Source organism: Xylona heveae (genome assembly GCF_001619985.1).
Source record: "Xylona heveae TC161 unplaced genomic scaffold L228scaffold_3, whole genome shotgun sequence".
NCBI lineage: Eukaryota > Fungi > Ascomycota > Xylonomycetes > Xylonales > Xylonaceae > Xylona > Xylona heveae.
This window is the reverse complement of record NW_017264195.1, coordinates 492,557-513,870: the sequence shown is the minus strand read 5'-3', so window position 1 is coordinate 513,870 and position 21,314 is coordinate 492,557. Positions and strand designations below refer to the sequence as shown.

General features: G+C 50.3%; 8 protein-coding genes across 8 annotated transcripts; 4 read left to right on the top strand and 4 right to left on the bottom strand.

Annotated features, from left to right (window-relative positions):
* Window positions 1-1,666: 1,666 nt before the first annotated feature.
* Window positions 1,667-4,168, top strand: L228DRAFT_209525 (hypothetical protein; the record flags this gene model as incomplete). The annotated part of the gene is made up of 4 exons (XM_018329816.1): window positions 1,667-1,807; window positions 1,870-1,967; window positions 2,041-2,817; window positions 2,881-4,168. The coding sequence occupies 4 exons, from the start codon at window positions 1,667-1,669 to the stop codon at window positions 4,166-4,168; spliced, it is 2,304 nt and encodes a 767-aa protein (XP_018189654.1).
* A 1,311-nt stretch (window positions 4,169-5,479) lies between these two features.
* L228DRAFT_237060 (hypothetical protein) lies at window positions 5,480-8,361 on the bottom strand (the record flags this gene model as incomplete). Its single annotated transcript, XM_018330894.1, has 2 exons — window positions 5,480-8,273; window positions 8,339-8,361. 2 exons carry the CDS (start codon window positions 8,359-8,361, stop codon window positions 5,480-5,482), a joined length of 2,817 nt encoding a protein of 938 aa, XP_018189653.1.
* Window positions 8,362-9,523: 1,162 nt separating this feature from the next.
* L228DRAFT_89155 (hypothetical protein) lies at window positions 9,524-10,287 on the bottom strand. The gene has a single exon (XM_018336939.1). The coding sequence runs from the start codon at window positions 10,191-10,193 to the stop codon at window positions 9,687-9,689; it is 507 nt and encodes a 168-aa protein (XP_018189652.1). The 5' UTR covers window positions 10,194-10,287; the 3' UTR covers window positions 9,524-9,686.
* Window positions 10,288-10,381: 94 nt separating this feature from the next.
* On the top strand, window positions 10,382-11,048 carry L228DRAFT_266456 (hypothetical protein; the record flags this gene model as incomplete). The annotated part of the gene is made up of 2 exons (XM_018334861.1): window positions 10,382-10,760; window positions 10,819-11,048. 2 exons carry the CDS (start codon window positions 10,382-10,384, stop codon window positions 11,046-11,048), a joined length of 609 nt encoding a protein of 202 aa, XP_018189651.1.
* A 1,097-nt stretch (window positions 11,049-12,145) lies between these two features.
* L228DRAFT_266455 (hypothetical protein) lies at window positions 12,146-14,810 on the top strand (the record flags this gene model as incomplete). Its single annotated transcript, XM_018334860.1, has 2 exons — window positions 12,146-13,529; window positions 13,597-14,810. The coding sequence occupies 2 exons, from the start codon at window positions 12,146-12,148 to the stop codon at window positions 14,808-14,810; spliced, it is 2,598 nt and encodes an 865-aa protein (XP_018189650.1).
* Window positions 14,811-15,956: 1,146 nt separating this feature from the next.
* Window positions 15,957-18,390, bottom strand: L228DRAFT_244969 (carboxypeptidase Y-like protein A). The gene is made up of 3 exons (XM_018332053.1): window positions 17,637-18,390; window positions 16,682-17,574; window positions 15,957-16,619 (listed from the first exon to the last, which is right to left on the bottom strand). Exons 1-3 carry the CDS (start codon window positions 18,100-18,102, stop codon window positions 16,356-16,358), a joined length of 1,623 nt encoding a protein of 540 aa, XP_018189649.1. The 5' UTR covers window positions 18,103-18,390; the 3' UTR covers window positions 15,957-16,355.
* Window positions 18,391-18,601: 211 nt separating this feature from the next.
* Window positions 18,602-19,896, top strand: L228DRAFT_255381 (Shwachman-Bodian-diamond syndrome protein). The gene is made up of 4 exons (XM_018333887.1): window positions 18,602-18,679; window positions 18,736-18,787; window positions 18,847-18,907; window positions 18,964-19,896. The coding sequence occupies exons 1-4, from the start codon at window positions 18,665-18,667 to the stop codon at window positions 19,760-19,762; spliced, it is 927 nt and encodes a 308-aa protein (XP_018189648.1). The 5' UTR covers window positions 18,602-18,664; the 3' UTR covers window positions 19,763-19,896.
* L228DRAFT_255380 (ribosomal protein S13) lies at window positions 19,861-21,001 on the bottom strand. Its single transcript, XM_018333886.1, has 3 exons — window positions 20,947-21,001; window positions 20,699-20,864; window positions 19,861-20,626 (listed from the first exon to the last, which is right to left on the bottom strand). The coding sequence occupies exons 1-3, from the start codon at window positions 20,948-20,950 to the stop codon at window positions 20,329-20,331; spliced, it is 468 nt and encodes a 155-aa protein (XP_018189647.1). The 5' UTR covers window positions 20,951-21,001; the 3' UTR covers window positions 19,861-20,328.
* Between the last annotated feature and the right edge of the window lie 313 nt (window positions 21,002-21,314).

The following is a 21,314-nucleotide window of genomic DNA, read 5'->3' as shown; positions in this document are numbered from 1 at the left end:
GAGCCAGACCATTGGGATCTGCATCCCATGTGCCTTGCGTGTCGGACTGCTGCCGTTCAGAGTTACCCGTTTGGATCCGATCTCGAGGTGGCCGCTAAGTCTCCTCGCTCGCAACCTGTCGTCATTGGGCCTTCATTTCTCGCACTTGCAGCAATACTGCTGGCGGGATGCCGTGGGACGGTCACAGGTGTGCAGTTCTCCCATGGGACAAGATGGGGCCCCTTCCTGGTAGGAACGAGTACTGTGGTACAGTACGGAATAGTCTTGGGACCCTTGCTTTTTCTGCGTCCTATAACTGCCTGGGGCCAATCCTCTGCCTACTTTACCGGTCCGGCAACCGACGACCAGGGTTCGATCTGCGTCGCTCCCCCCACTGGCGCGTACCCATGCTCGCTCACTCAGTCGCTCCCTTTTCATCTTTTTTTTTTCTCTCTCTTTTACCTTTTTTTCATTTTTTTTTCCAAGCCAACGACGAACTTTTTAGAACGACCGCTGCTTTCTGGTGCCAAGAGGCTTGATGGCGGGCCATGCTCCAAGCCCTTTCCGCGGATCATGCCCCTTGAACTCCCTGCTACCGGTTACTAGTGTACAGAGGTACTGCGACCGATGACAGAATGATTGTCCGCAGCACGTCAGATGCTATGCCATGCTCCCACACCCACACTCACACACGCACACGCTACTGTGCCCTCCCATCATTCTGACGAGGGTCTTCTCTCACTTAGCACAACTGCGACCTCTGTAATCGACATACGGACAATATGTTACTCGCCGAGTCTGAAAGTCGCTTGTGACGGCCGTGGACCCTTCATGCCCAGCACGGCCCCTTTTCCCACCGTCAATCAGTCGTTTATTCGGGATCATCCTTGGCCCCGTTCTGGACAGCCGACGATCAGCCTTTTCTCCTCTCCAGTTGCCCATTTACAGATGCCCATCTCGTTCTTCTCCGATCCCGTCTGATCATCTGGTTCTAGATCCCAACGAGATTTTTCTGGAGGTTGAGTCGCCCGCTCGTTGTTGCCCCTTCTTCTCCCCCCCCCTCCCCCCTGCCCCCGGGTCTGAATCAGCCACAGACCAGCCTATTCCAGGGACAACGGATCCCTCGTGGCGGGTCGTGCTTCGGATTTGCTTGCGGTGTTGGTTTGCGTACTGGATGCTGCACCCTGCATGACTCGTGCCGTGCAGGACACAATTGTTTTGTAGCTCCCGACGCCGCCCCGTTGCCCTTCGCTGGGCTAGCAACACCAGAGACATCAGCCTTAAGGTCATTGCAAGATGCAGTTCATGTCATACTTTGTTTCTGGCGTATGATTTCCCGAAAAGTTTGGGGTTCTGTGCAGTACCAGCAGCTCCTCGCCGAATCTCCCAAGTCCATTCCGTCACAATTGCAATCCCAAAAGATCGTATGGAGGTCCAGCGACGGCCGGTTCACCATCTTTCGCCCGGTCCTCTTTCATCAATTCGTCGCCCATCACCCAGTGCTCCTGACGCCTTGATTGAATCTCGAGCTGCTGGTGTCCTGGGTTCTAACCCCGCATCCCGTCGCCGTCGACCGCTTTCTCTGACCATGCTCTCTACCCCCCTTGCCGGCTCAACCGCCTATGACTCCCTCAACGCCTCGGGCTCGACATCTCCGCCTCGATCCAGCGGTGCGCCAGATTTAGTCATGACCGCCGTGGTCAATGTGCCCACACCAGAGTTGTCGCCCTCACAAGCTTCCTCGAGCAACATGGCTGTCCAGAAACGAGCATATCGACAGAGGAGAAAAGACCCCAGCTGTGATGCTTGTCGGGAGCGCAAGGTCAAGGTAAGCGTTGAAAGTTGTCCCTCTCCCCGACCACTCAATCAAAAGACTCAATTACAACCCAGTGTGATGCTACCGACACGACGAGTTGCTCCGAGTGCTCCAGCCGCAATGTGCGTTGTCAATTCACAAAGGAAACGAATCGTCGCATGTCATCGATCAAGTAAGATTGCAATCCTTGCCCGTGTACTTCCCATATGAATCATTGCTGAGCGATATCAATTTCTGCCCCGCAGACAAGTACAAGATCTCGAGAAACAGCTCGCACATGCGCGGGAGCAGGTGGACCATCTCCGCTCCCTCATGAAGGAGAACGGAGCGACGAATATCGAAATGGACGGATTCCGCACTGGACCTGTCGATCTTCCGCCTCCACTACCCCAGACCCCGCAGCGCGTCCTGCCGAGCCGCAAAGATTCGTTTTCCCGCGTGCGATCCAACCTCTTGGACTACAGTCGAGGACTTTTCAAGCCCCCTACCTCGTATCAATATCGGCAACCAATGACGGTTCTCTCCCACGAAGCCCCGGCCCTTCCCCCTAGATCGGTCGCGGATCGTCTCTTGGCTCGATATTATACGGTGGTTCACACTTCTTTCCCCGTTCTGCACTGGCCTACGTTTTACCACGAATATGAAGTCTTCTACCAGACCGGGAGACTTGAAGGCGTGTCAAGTGCATGGCTCCCACAACTTTTCGCTGTCTTTGCGCTGGGGACTGTCACGACCGCGGAGCCTTACACCAAACGACTGGCAGACGTGTCGGCCTATTTGAGGGTGTCTGAAGCATGCACAAATAACTGGAACCAACAATTTACTGTCGACCACGTCAGAACGTGCCTCTTGGTGAGTATGTGTTTGAACGAGATGAATGCAAAGTCTGGCGCTTGGCTCTGGCTCGGGTCAAGCATAAGGATTACTCAGGACATTGGACTGGACTGTGAACTCGCTTCTACATCTGCCAACGATGACGAAATGAAGAGGAGAGTCTGGTGGGCCGTCTACGTCTGGGATCGGTGAGTACTAGCATCCACCCTGTTAAGGAGCTCAGTCAAAGCATCTGAATCTAACAATAGCAGCCTGCTCTCTTTAGAACTCGGTCGGCCTGCATCAATTCGTGACGAGGAATTTGAGGTCACTTTGCCCTTGTCCGTAGAAGATCATTACGTCCGGCCTCCTGGGTTCCTTGTATCCCCGAACCCTCAAGGCGTCTCGAGCCCTGTTCTCGCAATTATTACGGTAGCGCGATTCATCTCACAGCTTCAAAAGACCTCGAAAAGCTACACAATCTCAGCTGACTCACTCAAATCCTTTGAGGCATATTTTGGAGCATGCTTCTCTACGCTCCCCGCGGAGTATCAAATAGACAGCCCTGCTCGTCTGGAAACATCTTCACTTTATCCCGTTATTTATTTACAGAATGCTCGTCTCTTACTGCATCGTCTAAGCCTTTCGCCTCGCTTTGCGCGTAGTGTTCGTGGCGCGGCATTGAATTACTGCGTAGCCGCTGCCAAGGACACTGTACACTTCCTCTCGCGCTTTGTCCATGCTCCTACTGCTCCTGGACCATATGGTGCACCCGGGCTGGACTGGCATGTACGGGTTCAGGAAGCAGCTACGGCTATGCTAAGTACGCACTTGTGGCGTTGCATTTTATTCTTGTGCTTTACTGGACATTACTCTGAAGCCATTGTCTGCGTACGGGTCAGCGCGGCCATTGGTGATCGCTACCCCATCAATCTAGCCTGTGGGAGATATGCTGCATTCTTTTTGCACTGTCTTGCTGAACGCAGTCAACGTCCAGGCTGGGACCATTTGCTCTCGGATGAGGAGATGATTGCGTACCTGAGTGCAGACCTGCAAGGAAATGTGCACAACAGCTGGACGTGGGAAAGCCATGATGTTGGATTACCTCTACATCAACGTCGAATAAATCCAGCTCTTGGCGGAGATGATCTTGCTCGAGACCCGATGATTCATCCTTCTGTCACTTCGCTTACAGAGGCTGAAGCGTCTGAATGGGGCGGCTGGGATGGTATCGAGTGGACCATCCACGCGCTTATGAGTGAGCAGCAGCGCCGCACTACCACTGTACAGCAGCAGCAGCTACCGCAACGACTTACACACCAACCACCTCCGCCCAATGTCGACCGCCATTTGCCAGTGACCTCTCCGCCGCATCCGCCGAATACTTTGCCTTCATCATCGACATCTCGTCTCTCGTTTGGCGGGTACCCGGCTCAACCCCAACCCCCTTCCACCATCCCATCATCCCATGCACCGTTACCCTTGCCGACGGGCAACAAAGTGGCTGCACAGGCGAACTCGGGAGCTCCTTTCCGCATGAGCATTGCAGATATCATCTGAAAATACGTTGGTTGTGTTGAAATTGTCCCTGAGAGGTCGGAAGTCAACCGCAGGATGCGCTACTTGGGCGAGAAACTGCCATATTGCATACATTATATCTTCTGAATTTACATGGCCACCCAGCCTATTCTAATCGTCTCTATAATGCCATCTTCTTGTCTTCGACTTTATCCTATCTATTGTCCAGAGTCACTACCTTTACCCTTTCTGACGCGGGCTTTTGAGCCTCGCCGATTCTCCCGCACACGATTTTGGAAAAAGCAAGGCGTTGAGATTCTGGTGTATTTTTCTCTCTTCCTTTTTGGCCTGTTGGGCCTCCTTCCTTTCCTTTTTCATCTCATTCTTCAAATACACATTTTTTTTATTTGATCGAGTTCAATGTCACATACCCTTTGTTCACAGTATCCTGCCATATATATGTCTCTATATACACGTTAGCCAAGGATATCCCCGTTCGTTCGTTCGTTCGTTCGCTTGCTTGCTTGCTTGCACTCTTGCATTTGGCAAAAATGATGCGTGAGGGGGGAAGACTCAGGGCGTAAAGCGTCCGTTGGTCTCTTGCTCACTGAATTAGAAAACTGGAAGCTCTTTTCTTTTCTTCCTTTTCTCTCTTTCTCTGTCTGTCTCGCTCGTTATAAGGCCAGTCTGTGGTTGTCGTCTGTGGTTGTCTTCAATAAACGTACACAACAAAAGCACAGTATTTATACGCAATATAAAATTTCTAGTGCTTCTTTCTTTTCCCCCCATTTTGAAGCAGACTTCTCTGCCTGAAGTGGAAGTCTATAGGAGTCTAGAGCCACGGCATCTTTACCGCAGAGAGCATATGCAGGTGCATTAACCGCGGAAATAAATAAATGCAGAATTCAATTTTTTCCTGATTAAAGGGCTTGAATACGCTTAGTCCACATTGTCTGTTTGTTATCATACTACATTATTTCGCATAGGATCCGAACAAAAGCAGGAATAATCAGCGTTGCGTAAAAGTAAAATAAAACTCAAGCCTTGCTCACTTTGCCTGACGCTCAATCGTCCCGTCACCCATTAAGTCTCCACGACGTCATTGATTTCGGTCTTTGTCCTCATGATAAGGCTGAGATAAACTAACCTGAAGCATGCCATTCAGCGCCCGGGAAATTAAATAAGAAAAGAGGAAAAGAGAGGACAACAGTCAAAGATTTTCGTTAGGAGCGCAATTGAAACCATACACTTGTGAGTGGACAATTAAGTCAATAAAATAGGTAAATGGGAAAACGCAATTTACAATGGACAATAAATGAGAGAAAAGATGATCCAGCTGGAGTCTCTGGGACCCTAGTCCTGCGTTTCATAAGCGCCGGGCATCCGGTAAGCACCAGAGGTACTACCAGTTCCGGCGGCTCCAGACGCACCGGTAGTGGACGAGGGAGCTTCGACACCAAGGTTTCGGACATTTTCAGTGCGCTCTTCTTCAGTGCGCTCTGCACGGGGGAACGGGCCCGCGTCGACACCTCCAGCCCCAGTGGTGCCATTCTTGCCGACGTTCATTGGCCGTTCGGTATGCGGTTCATTGACAAATTTATCTTCTCTGGACTCTTCTCCCTGAGGTGCAGGAGGCTCGACTCCAAGGGCACGGACATCTTCAGTCCGCTCAGCGCCAGGGAAGGGGCCGGCGTCCACGCCCCCAGCACCAGTGGTGCCGTATTTGCCAATATTCATGGGGAGACCGGTATAAGGCTCCGTGACAATTTTATCCTCTCTTTTCTCTTCCGCGGGTTTCGCGGATGGTTCGGCGCCAAACTGGCGGGCATCGGTCGTCCGCTCAGCGCCAGCAACGTTCCCAGCATCGGTTCCACCGGTGCCAGTTGTGCCGTACTTACCCACATTCATGGGAAGGCCGGTATAGGGCTCCTTGACGATTCCTTCCTGCTCTGCCCCTTCAGAACCAGTAGCGCCAGATGCTTTTGAGGCCGCGGCACCGGCACCGGGACCAGTGGCAGTGGCGGTTGCAGTTTGAGAGGCGCCAGTAGCCGGAGTAGTCTGCTGGTCGGCCTCATTGGGGCTTGTTCTCTTTTCCTGCGTAGTATATCCAGTAGGTGGCTCTTTGTGCAGGCGATTTCTGCCCTCATTCTGCTCATGCTCACGAGCAGCCATACCGGCACCAGTAGTCACACCAGCAGCACCCGCAACTTCGGCACCAGTACGCTCATGCTCCTTGCGCTCGGCTTCCTCCTGCTTCAACTCGTCGTCGGTCTTGTCGCGCTTGAAGAAGCCAAGAATCGATCTTCTCCTCCCATGCTTCTCCTCCTCTGGTTCATGGTGCTTTTCTTCCTTCGTCATGTGCTTCTGAGTTTTCTCTGCGTCGTGCTTATGAGCCTTCTGAAGTTCCTTTTCGCGATGCTTCTCTTCTTTCGCCATTTGCTTTTCGTATTTTTCCTTATCCTTAAGCCGTTGTTTTTCCGCCTTCTCAGCGTCGTGCTTGGAGAACTCGTGGGCCGCCGTGGCGCCAGCAGCGGCACCCCCGACAGCGGCCGCATCCCGATCGTGGTGAGTCTCACCAGGCTCGTTCCTTTGGGCAGCTTTATTGTCATAGTCTACTCGGCTATCAACCGGCGTGCGGCTGTATGGGTTTTCTTCGTTAGCACCTGCATTCTTGCCCTTCATCTTCTGAGGGTCCGGCAGAACACGGGGATCCAATATATTTGCCCAGTTTGAGCTATGACGTCCATGGGTTTTAGAGGCAGGACCAGTCGTCATCGAAGGATCCGCATCGCCGGCTCTGTAAGTATCTCCCGCGGCAGTGGTGGCACCTTCGTTCCCGGCATATGCGTGGGGGCCTTTTGGTCCTCCGGCGTATTCACCCTTCATCTTCGCCGGATCAGGCTGTACACGAGGATCGGCTACGTTTGCAACATCGGAGCTGTGCGGGCCTATGGTATTGGAGGCAGGTCCGGTAGTTGTCGAGGGGTCTTGATGACCAGCCTCGTAAGTGCCACCTGCGACAGCAGCTCCTGTGCCCACCAATGCTGCATCACGGCCAAAATGATGACCACCCTGCTCCTTTTCATGTGGATGAGTTTCTTTGGACTCTGAACCGGGGGTCACACCAGCACTCGTGTGTTCTCCTTTCATCTTGGCTGGATCAGGCTGGACACGCGGGTCGGCCACATTTGCTATGTTTGACACGTGGGGACCAATCGTCTTGGACGCGGGGCCGGTTGTGGTCGAAGGGTCTTGATGGCCCGCTTTATATGCACCCCCAGCTGCTGCGGCACCAGCACCGGCCATGGCAGCATCACGGCCATAGTGATGCTTGCTTTCCTGACCAGATTCAGTCGCGGGAATTGCGCCTTCTGAAACGCCTGTTCCCTGCCGAGCCTGACCGCTGGAAAGCTGGGGATCGAGCCTGTTAGCGGTGTCGGTAGCATGAGGCCCGGGTGCAAAGAGTCCCTCGCTCTGTTTCGCAGTTTCCGGCCCACATGGATCTCCTTCGAAACGATGACCGTGACCACCATGCTCATGTCGATACAGGAAGGAAAGTATGCCCCCACCAGAACCGGCGTTACGTTCCTTATGTTCCTTATGAGATTGGTCTCGTTGAGCAGTGTCTGTTGTCGAAGTGGGCTCATTGGTGGTGCTTCCACTCAATGGGAATGCACGTTCGGTTCCCCTGCCCTCCGTGCCAATTGTCTTGCTTGGCTGATTGGTATCTGCAGTGAGATTGCTCCCAGTGGCTGCGGAGCCAGTCAGCGTAGATCGAGGCGGTCGCCCTGCAATCCCAGACTTGATGCTTGCCGTGCTTGCATCATCATCTGGCAGCATCCTCTGTGTAGCAGGGCGAGAGGCGAAAGAATTACCTTGGTCTGTAGTGCTGTCTCTTGGCTCTGGCCGGGTCTGTGGAGGGACGTTGCGGCCTGAGCCCACATCTGAGACAGCTTTGTTTTCTACGTCGGATGACCTTGGGCCGGTAGCAGTTTCAAGTGGTCGATCGGCCTCAGTCCGCTGATCGGCTTCTGCAGGTCGTTGAGGTGGAGTTGTAGTCGTCTGTGGTGCTCTCTCGATATGGCTGACGGTAGCTTTTGTACCGCTGCCATACATGATCTCATCATCCTTGTCCTTCCCCGGATTGCTGTCGGACCAATGATTAGCATCGAGAGGTAAGATTGAGTTGCAAAATCTATGAGGAAAACATACATGATATTTCTGAGAGTCTCCATTGCTGAATACGTCACGAAGATTATTGAATAAAGTACATGCGAAAGTCAATGGCTAAAAGAGCTCAGTAGAGTGCAAAGTGTATTCAAGTGTGGCTGAAGGAAGAAGATGTATTGTGAAAGGTTGGGCGTTGTCTTATAGAGCGATGTATTAAGATTGAGGGTATAATGGTTGAAGCTGGTAGGCAATAAGAGGGGGGTTGGAGAAGATATTAAAGGTCAGAGCGAGGTTGACTCTTGCGTGCATTTGGTTTGGCGCCATCGATGAGGATTAGGAAGGGTCACACTGAACAGGTTCACATACAAGTTTGTTTACAGATTTGGGGGTCGATGAGATCATGTGGCGTCACCTGCCACTTTCTCAGAGTCTAGGAAACCCTCTTTCCTTCAATCAAGCTTTGATGAATGACTGTGTGCACAGACTAAACGGCACCGGCTTGGTTTCCTCACTGCTTCAAATCGACAGGATCTGTTGGCGCTTAACCTGTTGGAGGGTATGATCGGACAGGATCTGCACCGTGTAAGGGACTCTTTTCAAATACCTAATCCAGTTTCGCACTTTGGCGTCGTTCCGATGCATTTCAGGGATTTTTTTTTTTTCATTTTCAAGAATTTGGAAATTCACGTGCCCAAAGTTCTTTTGCTAAAAACTTGTCATACAAGCAGATGCATTGTGCTGCTACTGAGGGTCTCAATAACAATGACTTGTGTCCGCGAAAGCTCCTCTAATAAGACAACGACAAATGTTCGTAACCGTCTAATTTTGAACTTCTACAGAGGGGCCATGCTATGCGATGATTGAAGCTACTGCTCATCTGATAATTCGCCAATCTCAAATCTTTAGAAAATATCAATGAACGATTGAAAATGTTATGAAAGAGGACGAGTGAACGAGGGATTGAGCTTAGTTGAATCACAGCTACGTCAGACGAATTGAAACGCGCCGAAGTGGAAGACGTCAAGCCCTTCCAAACGCGGGTAGGACGGGGCGACGGACAAAACGGACAATAGGCAGTGGTTTAGCCAGCTGGATCGCAAGTCCCATTGCCCTTCCCTCTCCCCCACGAGGCAGGGCGATCCGGACGAACATGCCATCATCTCCTTACTTTGGCTTCCGCTTGGCTTTTTGGTGGCGTTTCCCTTCCTTGTTCCCCAGATTTTGGATGTCGGTGGGTATCGGTACTCTTGCTCCGTTCCGTCACTTCCCCGTCTCTTGAAGATCCTCCGCGATGCAGCAAACACAATGTCAAAAGGAATGACAGCTTCACTGCAAACAATTTATACGGGCGACTATACTGTTATAGCTTTTCGATATCAAAAATCTGTCATTATACTTGAATATGGGAGCAGGTGGAGGAAAACACGACAAAGCCGCAAGTACCTCTGATCTCGGACATGACGCAAGTTCCTTGGCATCGACATGATCCGTTCGACGGGTGCTGAGTCATCCGATCGAGCTTGACTGAATTTGTGTTGAGGTCGGAGGGGGAAAAGATGGAGAAAGTGGAGAGAGAAGAGGCACAGGTGGGTGATGTTGTAGAAGAGCTTGAAAGCGTGTAAGTAGGAAAGGACATGATTTTAGGAGTATCGATATTTATCAATTGTCCCGGCATCTTGGGCCGAGGGTGAAGAGAATAAAGTGGAAACAAAAGACAAGCCAGTCTGGTCCCGTAGTATAATACTCGCAGCATTAGTTGACCGCCGTCACTATTGCCGTCCGATTCCTCCCCGGAAATCGACTGTCTCTCGAGCCAGAGCACCTTTCTCAAGACTCGGCCCTTCCAGACCGCGCTCCCACTCGACCAGCGGCGCATTTTAGGCTTGGCCTCTTCCATTGAAATTTAAAGCTCCCCACGAGACTACCCTCAAGTTCCCCAAACACCCAACAAAACAAACTTGCTCACCTCCTCTCTAGCCGTTCAATTTCATTATCCTGACCCCGGCTTTCACAGTTATTTTCGGGCTGTATACTGGGTCAAAATTTATTTTGCTGCCTCCAGAATAACATCTCATCAGAGCCCAAATGCCTCTTCGAGAGCGGGTGCGAAAAGCGCTCGGGCGCCCTTCATCAGACTCGGAGAATGGCTCGACCAGTGGCAGCACTTCTTTCTTAAAGAAAATCACCTCTCGATCAGAGAAGGAAGAGCCAATGCCTCGTCCGAAATATGTCTCCCCATATAATAAAGAGCATCATGACAAGCTTCGAGCCTTTACCTTTGCCGGCGCCTTCAATCGCCGCATGAGTGACCAAGGCCAATACAGCCCATTTGGCTCACGTGTACCCAGCCCTCGCCCAAGTCCTCGTCCAAGCCCTCGTCCGAGCTTCCAAGCCGGGAGGAGATCTTTGGTTATGTCACGACGAAGTAATTCCGAGCAGGTGGCCGAGGAGAGCCAGAACAAAGGTAAGGGGCAAACCTACTCTTTGCCACGAATAATAGCCCAATACTGATAGTAAAGAAGAACAACCCAAAGATCAGCCATCCGCTCCGGCAGAGGTAGCCAAAAAAGGCCCCATTGGCCTCCCTCAAACAGCTGTTAACGGAGCAAGCGTCTCCAAACATCCAGAGACCAACCCAGCGAAACCTGTCAGCGAAGCCAATGACCAGCAAGCGTTTTCAGGCGACCAGTTAAACACCGCTCTCAAGAATACTAATATGGTTGCCTCGGGAGCGACAGGAGCCAACCTTTAATGCCCGGCGTCAGAAATTTTATGAATGCGATTTCCTACCAAAACAGATCTGCAAAACAGTTTCAGCGGAACGATTGTTATTTATGATACCTCTACAAAAGTACTTGGGGGGTTTTTTTTTTGTGAACAAATACTGGTTCCGTTGGATAGATTTCAAGGATGCTCGCGACCGCTCTTAAGGACCGTGCTCTTTTTATGTTGTCAATATGGAGTTCTGGAAGCTTTTTCACGTGTGGATATTGGGCTTGGTGTTTGTCATCGACTTTTGCGTGAGAGGGATTGACCTTTACTATGCACATATTGAAATTGTATATTGGCCATACCAGCGCACATATTGTACAGCAATGTGTATACACACCGTCATTGACACTGGGTTGCACATGATGCTTGTGTGTCTTTTCATTTGCAGTCTCCCAATTTTGCCTGAACTTTTGGATGTGCTCGGGATCCTTGTCCGGCAGGTTCTGGTCAATAATGAGTTGTTCATTTGCAACAGTGCTTTTTCGCCTGTCAGTCATCGTTATCACTCTGGTCTGAGACTCTTGCCCATCTGTCGCGTGCGGATATTATTATAGGAAGGTGTGCTGTGATTATGGATTCTCGTAATCGCCTTCATTGCACACGAAGGAAGGAAAAGAAAAGAAAATTAGGGTAAATGAAAATAAATCTTTTCAAATGAAATTTAATAATTATAAAAGAAGAAGGTGAGGAGAAGAGCGGATGCAGAACCATTTGTTAGCACCGACACCAGAAAACGGCTAAGAATCCATTGCAATCAATTCATAATAAGTGCACGAAAATGATAATCGCCAGCTTAATTTAGCTCCGTCGTATCGGCCATGAATATGATTTGGCGCATCGAAGACATCAACAGAGGCTTTGTTGCCTTGTTACCCAAACGGGAGATGATCCTGGGGCTGGACATGTCTCTGCCATGCGCGCGCTTGGACGGTGCTACAGGGAGGATACAACGCCCCTCTCCCATTCAACACACAAAAAGACAAGAATCAAGCAACCCCGCCCATCTTACCCCTTTTGATCTTTCTGTGACATCGGCTTGAAGCCCCGACGTTCAACTCGCCGGTCGATACCAGATCAATGCCCTCGAAATTCTCCCTGTTCAAATCCAACCGTTCCCAGGCTTCCCTGACCGGGCAACCAGAAAGAGGCGACGACGACGATCAGCTCCGCCAAACGCTTCCGCCCGAGTCAGACGCGGCACCTGCACGCTGGTCGCCTGGCTTCCCACAGCTGGGCCCTCGATCACCTCTGCCCAATACTTTTCCAAATCCAAGCCCTACATCCGCAGAATTTGACCTTCTGCAGACGTCTGACTATATTGAACGAACCCCGCGGACCGCTTTACCCACACGGTCACAGAGTCAACGGTACTCTCGTGCCAGCTACAAAGATCTTTCCTTGTCTGCGGCCGAGGACCCTTTTTCTCGGTCAACCCAAGACCCGGATAGCTCCACGCATCCCACAGAACAGAAACGGTCAAAAAGATCCTTCTTTGGCCTCGGTCATCACTCCTCATCCGCATCCTCGTCCAAGGAGAGTTCCCCATTGATTGGGGGAGACCAGTTTCGACAGGGCCAAACCTCAACCCCGAGCCATCACAACACAGCTCTCGGGCGGTCTGTGTCTCTTCGACGAAGAGACGGGCGATCGCCTCAAATTGATTCTGGCCCTTTTAAACTTCAGCAAGCTCGGATTCCACCTAGAGCCTCATCTCGACTTCCCGCTCCTGGCGAGGTAGACGAACACGAAGACCTCGATCACTATCTAACAAAACCCCCACAATTGCAACTCCCCCCTTCAAACGAAGATTACGCCAACCAAGGATTTTATAGACAGCAGCCGCCCCGGCTAGATACCGAGCAAGCATATCAAGACCAACAACGACAGCAACCCCGAGAACACAGCACGCCAGACTCCCCAGAAAGGTATAGACAACTTCAATACCAGCAAGACCTGCCGCAGCAGCACCGTCAAGCCTCCTTTCAATCTACCTTATCAAACACACAAACACACAATCCACATCGTACAGAATCACCGGCGTACCAACAACGACAAGACATTATCTTGAATAGGCACCGCTCGCAACTCCAACAATACCAAGCCTACGACCCTCAACTAGCGACGCAACCTTTGCATCAACAGCCTGGGCCTCCAACTGGGTTACCCCCACAGTCTCGACAGTCTCCCGAATTGAGCTTACCAAACATGCAAAGCGGACAGACAAAAGAGAATTCCAATCTCCAACCTTTCCCTCAGGGTAGCCAAGGAGTGAGCCAACCACCGACACCTGGCCTATCTCCATTCGGAACACCGTCCACTCCAGCGCCACAGGGCCAAATTTTCCGGGGCACCGTACAGCAACAGGTTACAAATGAGCAAGGACGAGAAGCAGCTCAGAGTAGATCCAACGACGGCGGTAATGGCGACGTTGCACAGCTTGCCGACCGCCATGCTGAGCTACGTAAGTTAAATTTCATGCCGCTTCCAGAAGAGTATTGGGGGCCAGCTGCTGATAGTCGTTGATGCAGAGGCGAAATATCTCAAAGTGAAGAAATTGTTTTTCGACCGAGGCGTTCAAATTCAGCAGCTGCAGAATGTCATTGCTAACCAGCGAATGTCGCTATCCCGGACCTCTTTAGACGACAACGAATATGCAACCAGGTTCAATCGTCTGGACGGCGCTATCAATAACTTTTCCTTCAACATTCGCAAGGACTGGAAGTTGATCCCACCGTGGCTCCAGCCTGTGGTTAGCCAGGATGCGATCCGGACGGGAACTAAGGAAATGACCACAATCGGACGAACATTCATTTCGCACTGGATCTACAACGAGGTCTTTGATCGACACTTCCATCCTGCTATTGAACCTTCTCTCTCAACGCAACTCAAGATCATCGAGAAGAACCTTTGGCGTTTTGCTCCGCCGGCTCACAGCAAAGAAGAGGAAGAAGCAATCACCTCCAGGATCGCTAACTGGCGTTTCGCCACGATCGACGGGCTTCGGGAAAGCTTGAATGCACCTGCGATTGATTACAAAGCCCAACTCACGACGTCGCTTGTCGAGAAGCTGACGGCCAGCCTCCAAATGAATCTAAATGACCCACCGCCACCAGGCCTTGAAGGTGGCATCTCGATGATTATTGAATTAGCAATTGGAATTGCTTCAAACTTGCCGCTCGAAAGTCGCGATATCTATGTAAAATACTTCATGCCCGGGAATCCTATTACTCAGGAGCTTATGCGAATCGAAACGAGTCTTCCCAGTCTCCAGGGCTCACCGTCCGTCGCCGACGCTCTTGCTTCTGAAGCTGCCGGCAACGAGAAAGCATCTGCATCCGGCACCGAGACGTCCACCCCACTTCAGCGGCGTGACTCGGGAACCTCAGATGCAGAATCTGCCAGTCTCAAGGGGGAAACGCCATCTTCGAGAAAGAAGGGTGGTATCCTTGGTGGCCTAATGAATAAAAAGTCATCTCAGCAGTCGACGCACAGTTCCTCGCCTTCATCCTCGTCAGGACAAGCTGCAGGAACGAGCGAAGCCAAGTACCAAACATCCAATGCTGGTCTAAACAATGCGTCCCACGCATCTCAGTCTTCATCAGGCAGCTCTACTGTCGACAAAGAAGGCGGCGGCGCCGGAAACTTTGGATCAAATGAAAGCCAAAAAGTGCGCTTCTCGCCCTTCATGGCCATTGGTATCCGTGGCAAGGGAGTGCTCGTTCAGGCGCCGGTTTTTGTCTGAGTCGTCTGATGATTTGACCCCTTGCATCTGTACTCTGCCTCTAAGTAACGCTTCTTGTTGTCTTTTTGGCCACAAATACCAATGTATACCTTCACGTCGATTTGTTTCTCTTAGGGGGAAGCGACAATTGAATAACTTTTGTCCTGACTCCTCGACCTGTTCGTCCATTTTGATCCTGCCACACATCCAGCGTTTACCGCATTTCCAGCACCACAAATACCTGAATGCAGAGTCTTGATCTTTCATGGGAGAATGAGCGTTGCCAAAATAAACATGTTTTTAGCGGTGCGCCTTGAGCATACCATGACCATTTAGATTCGTGATATCACCATTATCATGTTTCTTTCCCTTATTTTCAGGGGAAAAATCTATATTTTTAGATGGTGATTATTTTTACCATGCCTCTGCATTATATTCAGCTCTGTCATCATCATTATCATCATTTATACAAACCTATCAGCGCGTTCCAATTCATTAGCCCATCCATTGTCTTTTCAATCTCACAAGCGTCATTTTCACTTGTACATTTTTACTATCACTTTCTTCATTTCCCCGTCTTTCCCCCTCAACACCCCCCCTTTTTTTTTTTTCTTTTTTCTTTTAGTTCAACTGTCTTTCCATTCGTGAGTCATAGGACTTTTTGGCTTTTGGTTTCAGTGTCAGTAGAAACTAGGGGCCCAAACAAATCAGGGACGTTAAAGTATCTTTTCTGGACAATATTTTTTTAGCGTGGGAAAGAAGATTTTGGAGAAGCCTAAGTCTTAAAGAATTTTGTTCAAACCGCAAAGAGAGAATGAAAGAAAAAAAGGCACCTCATGTTAGGATAGCAGCATAGCAGAGCAGCGAAAATAGTATCACATGGGAGATATTGATCAGACATTTTTTTTTGTTTTGCTTGGATCATGTCTTGTGCTAAGTGAAAAATTTTTCTGAAATTGCGTGATGCTCGTTCTGATCAGATGTGTACAAAAGTGCATACCCAAATGATCAAGAGGTATTTACCCACACATATCAAGGTCTCGCCTTAGGAGGAGTGACTAGAAATGTAATGAGAAAGATGATGATGATACCCCAATTCATGTTTTGCAACAACGTGGCAACTGTTTTGGTAGGGGAGGTATCATACCACATATACACATTGGCATGGGAGGAGACAAGTCATGGATATGAAGAGGAATCGGTGAGGCATGACTACACCTAAGATACCTATGTTACACACTGTCCAACAATGGACAGAATGATCCCCTCGATATTATCGAATGCCAATCGACCAAAGATACTTTCATAGGGTTTCTGAATGGATCAAGACACATCTTCTTACGATGATAAGATGATGAGGAAAACGTGAATAGACAGTCTGGGCTATATTGAGAAAAAAGGTAATGCAGAGTAACAATTCCTAAACTAATTTAAACATATCCTATATAAAAATAACCCTTTCCAGCGACTTCATTCTACACAAATGCGTGGCCATTGACCATCTATATAAAAAATGCTACTTCTTTCAAGGTTTGCTTGACAGCTTGACATATTGACAGTCAGAGCTTACGCAACCCACTCGCCGTCAAGCCAGCGGTTGAGCATGTCCAAGCTGGCCTCGGGCTGGTCAAAGGGAACCATGTGTCCACCAGCGTGAAGACGGATAAAGGTAAAGTTCCCGCTGGACTTGACCTGGCCAATCTTGGAGCCGTCATCGGAGAGAGAAAGGTCGCCGAGGGCAACCTTGTTGTACGCGGCCTTGCCAGGCCACTCGAGAGCCTCGGTCCAGGCCTTGTTGCCGAGCCAATTGCAGATGTAATCGGCGTCACCCTGAGAAGGATTAGTATAAGCCTTTTGCGGCGCGAAGGAAATCGTCAGAGAGTTAGACTTACAGCGTAGATGAGGACAGGAATCTCCTCCAAGAGACTAGGGACGAGACGGAAGAAAGGCTGCATCCAGTCTCCCTGGAACAAGAAGTTTCTGTTGATGTCAAAGTTGCAGCTGTCGTAACCAGAGACTTCAGCACCAAGGGCCTTTTGCACCTTGGGCTCGTTCAGGTAGTCGCTGATCCAGCCAAGCTGCTTGTAGCAAAGGTTGCCATCTTCGCACTTGCCTCGCACGTCATAGACGTTCTGTCCAGTGCGCTGGTAGGGGCCAATCAGAGCATTATTGCAGTAGATAGAGGCGGGGACACAAGACCAGACACTGCCGCTGTCATAGCAGCCCTGGATGAGATTGGCGCAGCGAGGGTAAGACTTCTCCATGGCAGCACAAGTGCCCTCGTCCAGAACAGCGGGCCAGCCGCCCTCTCCACATCCCATGGGCTTGTAGTACTCATATTGGGTCAAGCCATCGGTAAGACCGTTGCCAATGAGGACGGATTTCAGGTTAATGTTGCGCTTCTTGTGAGACAGAATCTCAGAAGCAAAGACGGGAATGTAGTGACCCGCGTACGATTCACCGGCAATGTGGAAGTCCTGATGAGCGTACTCGGGGAATTGCTTGAAGAAAAGGGTTAGGAGAGCATACACGTCCTTGCCGGCGGCAACCGTGTTGCTGACGGAGCCACCACTATAGGAGAAGCCAACATTGACAGGCTGGTCAAGGAAAATGACCGAGGCATTGCTGTTCCAAGAGTATGGGTTCCAGACAGGCTTGATGTTTTCGTCAATCGAGGATGGTCCAAGCTCCATGAAAAGACCAGTCAGGGAGGAACATCCGGGACCACCGTTGAGCCATAGAATAACGGGGTCTTTCTTGGGGTCGTTCCGAGACTCAAAGAACCCTAATTCCCAAGTCAGCAACCAACTCCTCCTATATTAGAATAGTGCATGCTTAGTAGCTTACAGTAGAAGAGATGCTTATCCTCCTCTTCGTCGTCAAGATAACCACTGTACTGCTTTACACCAGGATCAATGCCGAGCTCACTCGGATCGACCTTCTTTGTCCGCAAGTTATAGTTCTCTAGCTTTCCGCCAACCTCTCTCTCCTTCTCGCCTTTGGAGTTCTGGACCCAGACGCTCTGGACATCCTCACCTCTCATCACGAAATCCCATTCGTGATCGGGTCGGCGGGAGTGCGGCTTAGGGGAGGAGAAAAAGGTAGCTTGCTCAATGGCTTCAGGGAATAGTGCAGAAACCTCATCCCAGGCCGCGCGAGCCTCGGCGGAGAGGGACTTCAGCGAGTCCTGCAGGGAGTGGAGAGGCTTGGACCAAGCTCCAGTCGCCGGCTTGGGAGCCTGGAAGACCTGCTGCTGCGGTGCAACTGCAGCAGAGGCAGCCCCTAGCAAAAGAGTCGAGGCAAGTAACTTCATGATGAATGTGAAGTAGATGCTTCTGATGATAATGATAAACAGATATCGAACGTGAGAGCTGTGGCAACCGAACAGGCAAACGGGTGATACGCCACTGAACGGAGCTCCAACCGCGCAACAGATAGGACGGCGGGAGAGAACCGATTGGAGGGTTCAATAGACCCAACAAAAGATGGATTTATTGAAATGAGATGAAAATGAATCTAAATAACACAGATTCAAGGAAGAGATGGAGGATGGAAGGGGGAAGAGGATGGCAAGTGACCGGTTGGCGGATTGATAGGCGGGAGTCACAGGCAGCTACCTACCCGTATCGGGAGCGTCATCTCCACAGTGACGCCGAATACGTGGCTGGGTACTGCTACAACCATCATTATCGCTCCCCGTAGGTATCAGAATCCGCCGTCCTATCACGGGATTTGCCGGCTAGGGCAGCGACAGGAAACAAAGATGCAGAATAGTGCGTCAGTCGAGAATCTTTACAAAACGCAGGCGGAGAAAGTAGAAGGAGCAAAAATAATAATATTTCGTGGCCATCTTTACCCGGGTTTGTTGATTCAAGATGCCTATTAATCAGGTAAAGTCTCTCGAAAACCAAAACTCGAAGAGATGTGTATATTGATCTTTTAATAGCCGTCAAATCAAATAAAACTCACAAATGTCTCGCTCGTGCGCATGAAGAAAGGTTGGTGTGGTCCTTTAAAATCACGTTCGATCACCACGTTCAACCAAACATACATACAGGAAAGAAGCGCTACGAGATTGCGTGCTACAAGAATAAGGTGCTAGAATGGCGCTCTGGCGTGTAGGTGCCAAAACATATCATAAAATCTCAACCAGTTTCGCTGAGAATGGTTACAGAGAAAAGGATCTTGACAATGTCCTCCAAATTCCTACTGTCTTCCTCTCTGTCAGCAAAGGTCAAGCCGCACCGGCGCAGGACTTGCAGAAGTCGTTTCCAAAGTTGACGACCGACGAAATCATCCTAGAGATATTAAACAAAGGCGAACTTCAAGTTGGTGAAAAGGAACGGCACGCGCAGCTTGAACGACTGCACAATGAAGTCATCAATATTATTGCTGGAAAATTAATAGATCCAAAGAGCAAACTCCCTTATACACCTGGTATGATCGACAAAGCCCTGGATCAACTGAGCGCACAAGCTGCCCACGCGCAGCAGGATGCCAAGGCCGCAGCCTCGGGAAATGCGACTCCGGGAGGAAGTGGAGAAGAGGACGTTACCACGCCCAAGCCCAAGAGCAAGGATATGCCGACTTGGACAGGCGTGGTCACGACAAAGTCGGCCAAGTCACAGGCACTGGATGCAATGAAGGCCCTCATTGCCCACCAGACAATTCCTGTGCAGAGAGCCCGCATGCGGATTCGGGTAACTTGCTCCACCAGTATCTTAAAACAGATGGTGAAGGCGGCGCCAAAGAGCACCGAGGATGGGGAGGAGAAGGCAAAAGGCACGGTAAAGGACAGAATTCTCGGCTTCATCGAACAGATTGAGACACAGGACGCCCTCGGTGACGAGTGGGAGGCTGTGGGCTTCGTAGACCCAGGTGCTTTCAAAGGCCTGGAACAGTTTATCGGCAGCGAAACAAGAGGCCAGGGCAGAGTGGAGGTATTAGATATGGCGGTGGTCAAAGAAGATTAAGAAAACTGGTGTGGCGTTTTGCATTACCTTAGAATTTCGGCATCTATGATATCAATGAAGCATAATCATCCATATAAAAAGCATTAGTTTACGAATTTGGGATCAATTATTCGGGAAAATCAGATTATTATGGGAAATGATGAGCCATTTTTGCTCCAGTGGAGGTGCACATTTTTCAAACATATGCAGCCAGGAAAGAGAGAAAGTGCTGAGTATATGGGTGGGATGGGATAGACATCATTTCTGTCGATCGAAATTGAGAAATACTGCTCCAGCCAGTGGAACACGGCTGAATCGCTTCCTTCCTCTCTAAATCCGAGATCGGTGGAAGGTTGTTCGGTTCGAGCGAGGCAATGAAGATCGAGTCGCATGCGATAAAAAATCTTTCGGGCATCATGAAAATCATCCGGATTGGCTCCCAAAACTCGAAATTGACACCAAGACTTTTTGTGTACAACAAGTATCCATTTGTAAGGCGCTCAACCATGAGCTTCTGCAGTACATCATGAGAAGACACGCGCCCACAGAACCCCCACGCAAACCAAACCCATTGTGAGGCGAATTGTTTATCCCTTCTTCTTGGAGACACCGACGGTACGGCCTCTCCGACCAGTAGTCTTGGAGTGCTGACCACGGACACGGAGACCCCAGTAGTGACGGAGACCACGGTGAGCGCGGATCTTCTTCAGTCTCTCAAGATCCTCACGGAGCTTGCTGTCGACACCGTTCGCCAAGACCTGAGCATCCTTGCCATCGACGATATCGCGCTGTCTGTTGAGGAACCAGGTAGGGATCTTGTACTGGGTGGGGTTCTGGATGATGGTGACGATACGCTCCAGCTCTTCGGTGGTGAGCTCACCAGCGCTATCCAAAAGACATCAGTATCTGAACTGTCCATCTGCGATTTCGCGCTTGATCTTATCCGTAATTGCTTACCGCTTGGTAAGGTCAACATCGGCCTTCTTGCAGACCAAGTTCGAGTAACGACGACCAACACCCTTGATCTTGGTCAAGGCGTACATAACCTTCTGCTTGCCATCAACGTTTGTGTTGAGCAAACGAAGGATGTATTGGAAGTTCGACTTCTCTCCGGATACGAGAGCTGTAACATCATCAGCGAATTGGTCCCAGCGAATATAGCATCTTCACGGCTTCACGACGAGCCGTCTAAATCGAGCACATACACATGGTGGGCGATCTGTCGTCCTGAACTTGTTGTCGTGTCGGCGGCGCAATTCGAGGAGTGGAGGAGAATGATCAGAATTTGTGTGGCATTCGCTTAGTGCCGAGGACTGCGCTTTACGTAAGCGAGCCTTGACCTTCGCGATCTCTCACCTCGACACTTCATTTTGTCGTCTTCTTTCATGGCAATGTGCTGACAGAAAGTGGTTGAATACTACTCAGTTCAAATATTGGGCATTTTACACTTCCTTCAGAATAGTTAAGTCGACACAGTTTTATGTCGTCACGTTTGCGGCCATTTGGACCAAATACTCTGGACCCTAACTCGCCCTTTGCCATCCTGCGATCTCCCAAATGCATAAATCCGACC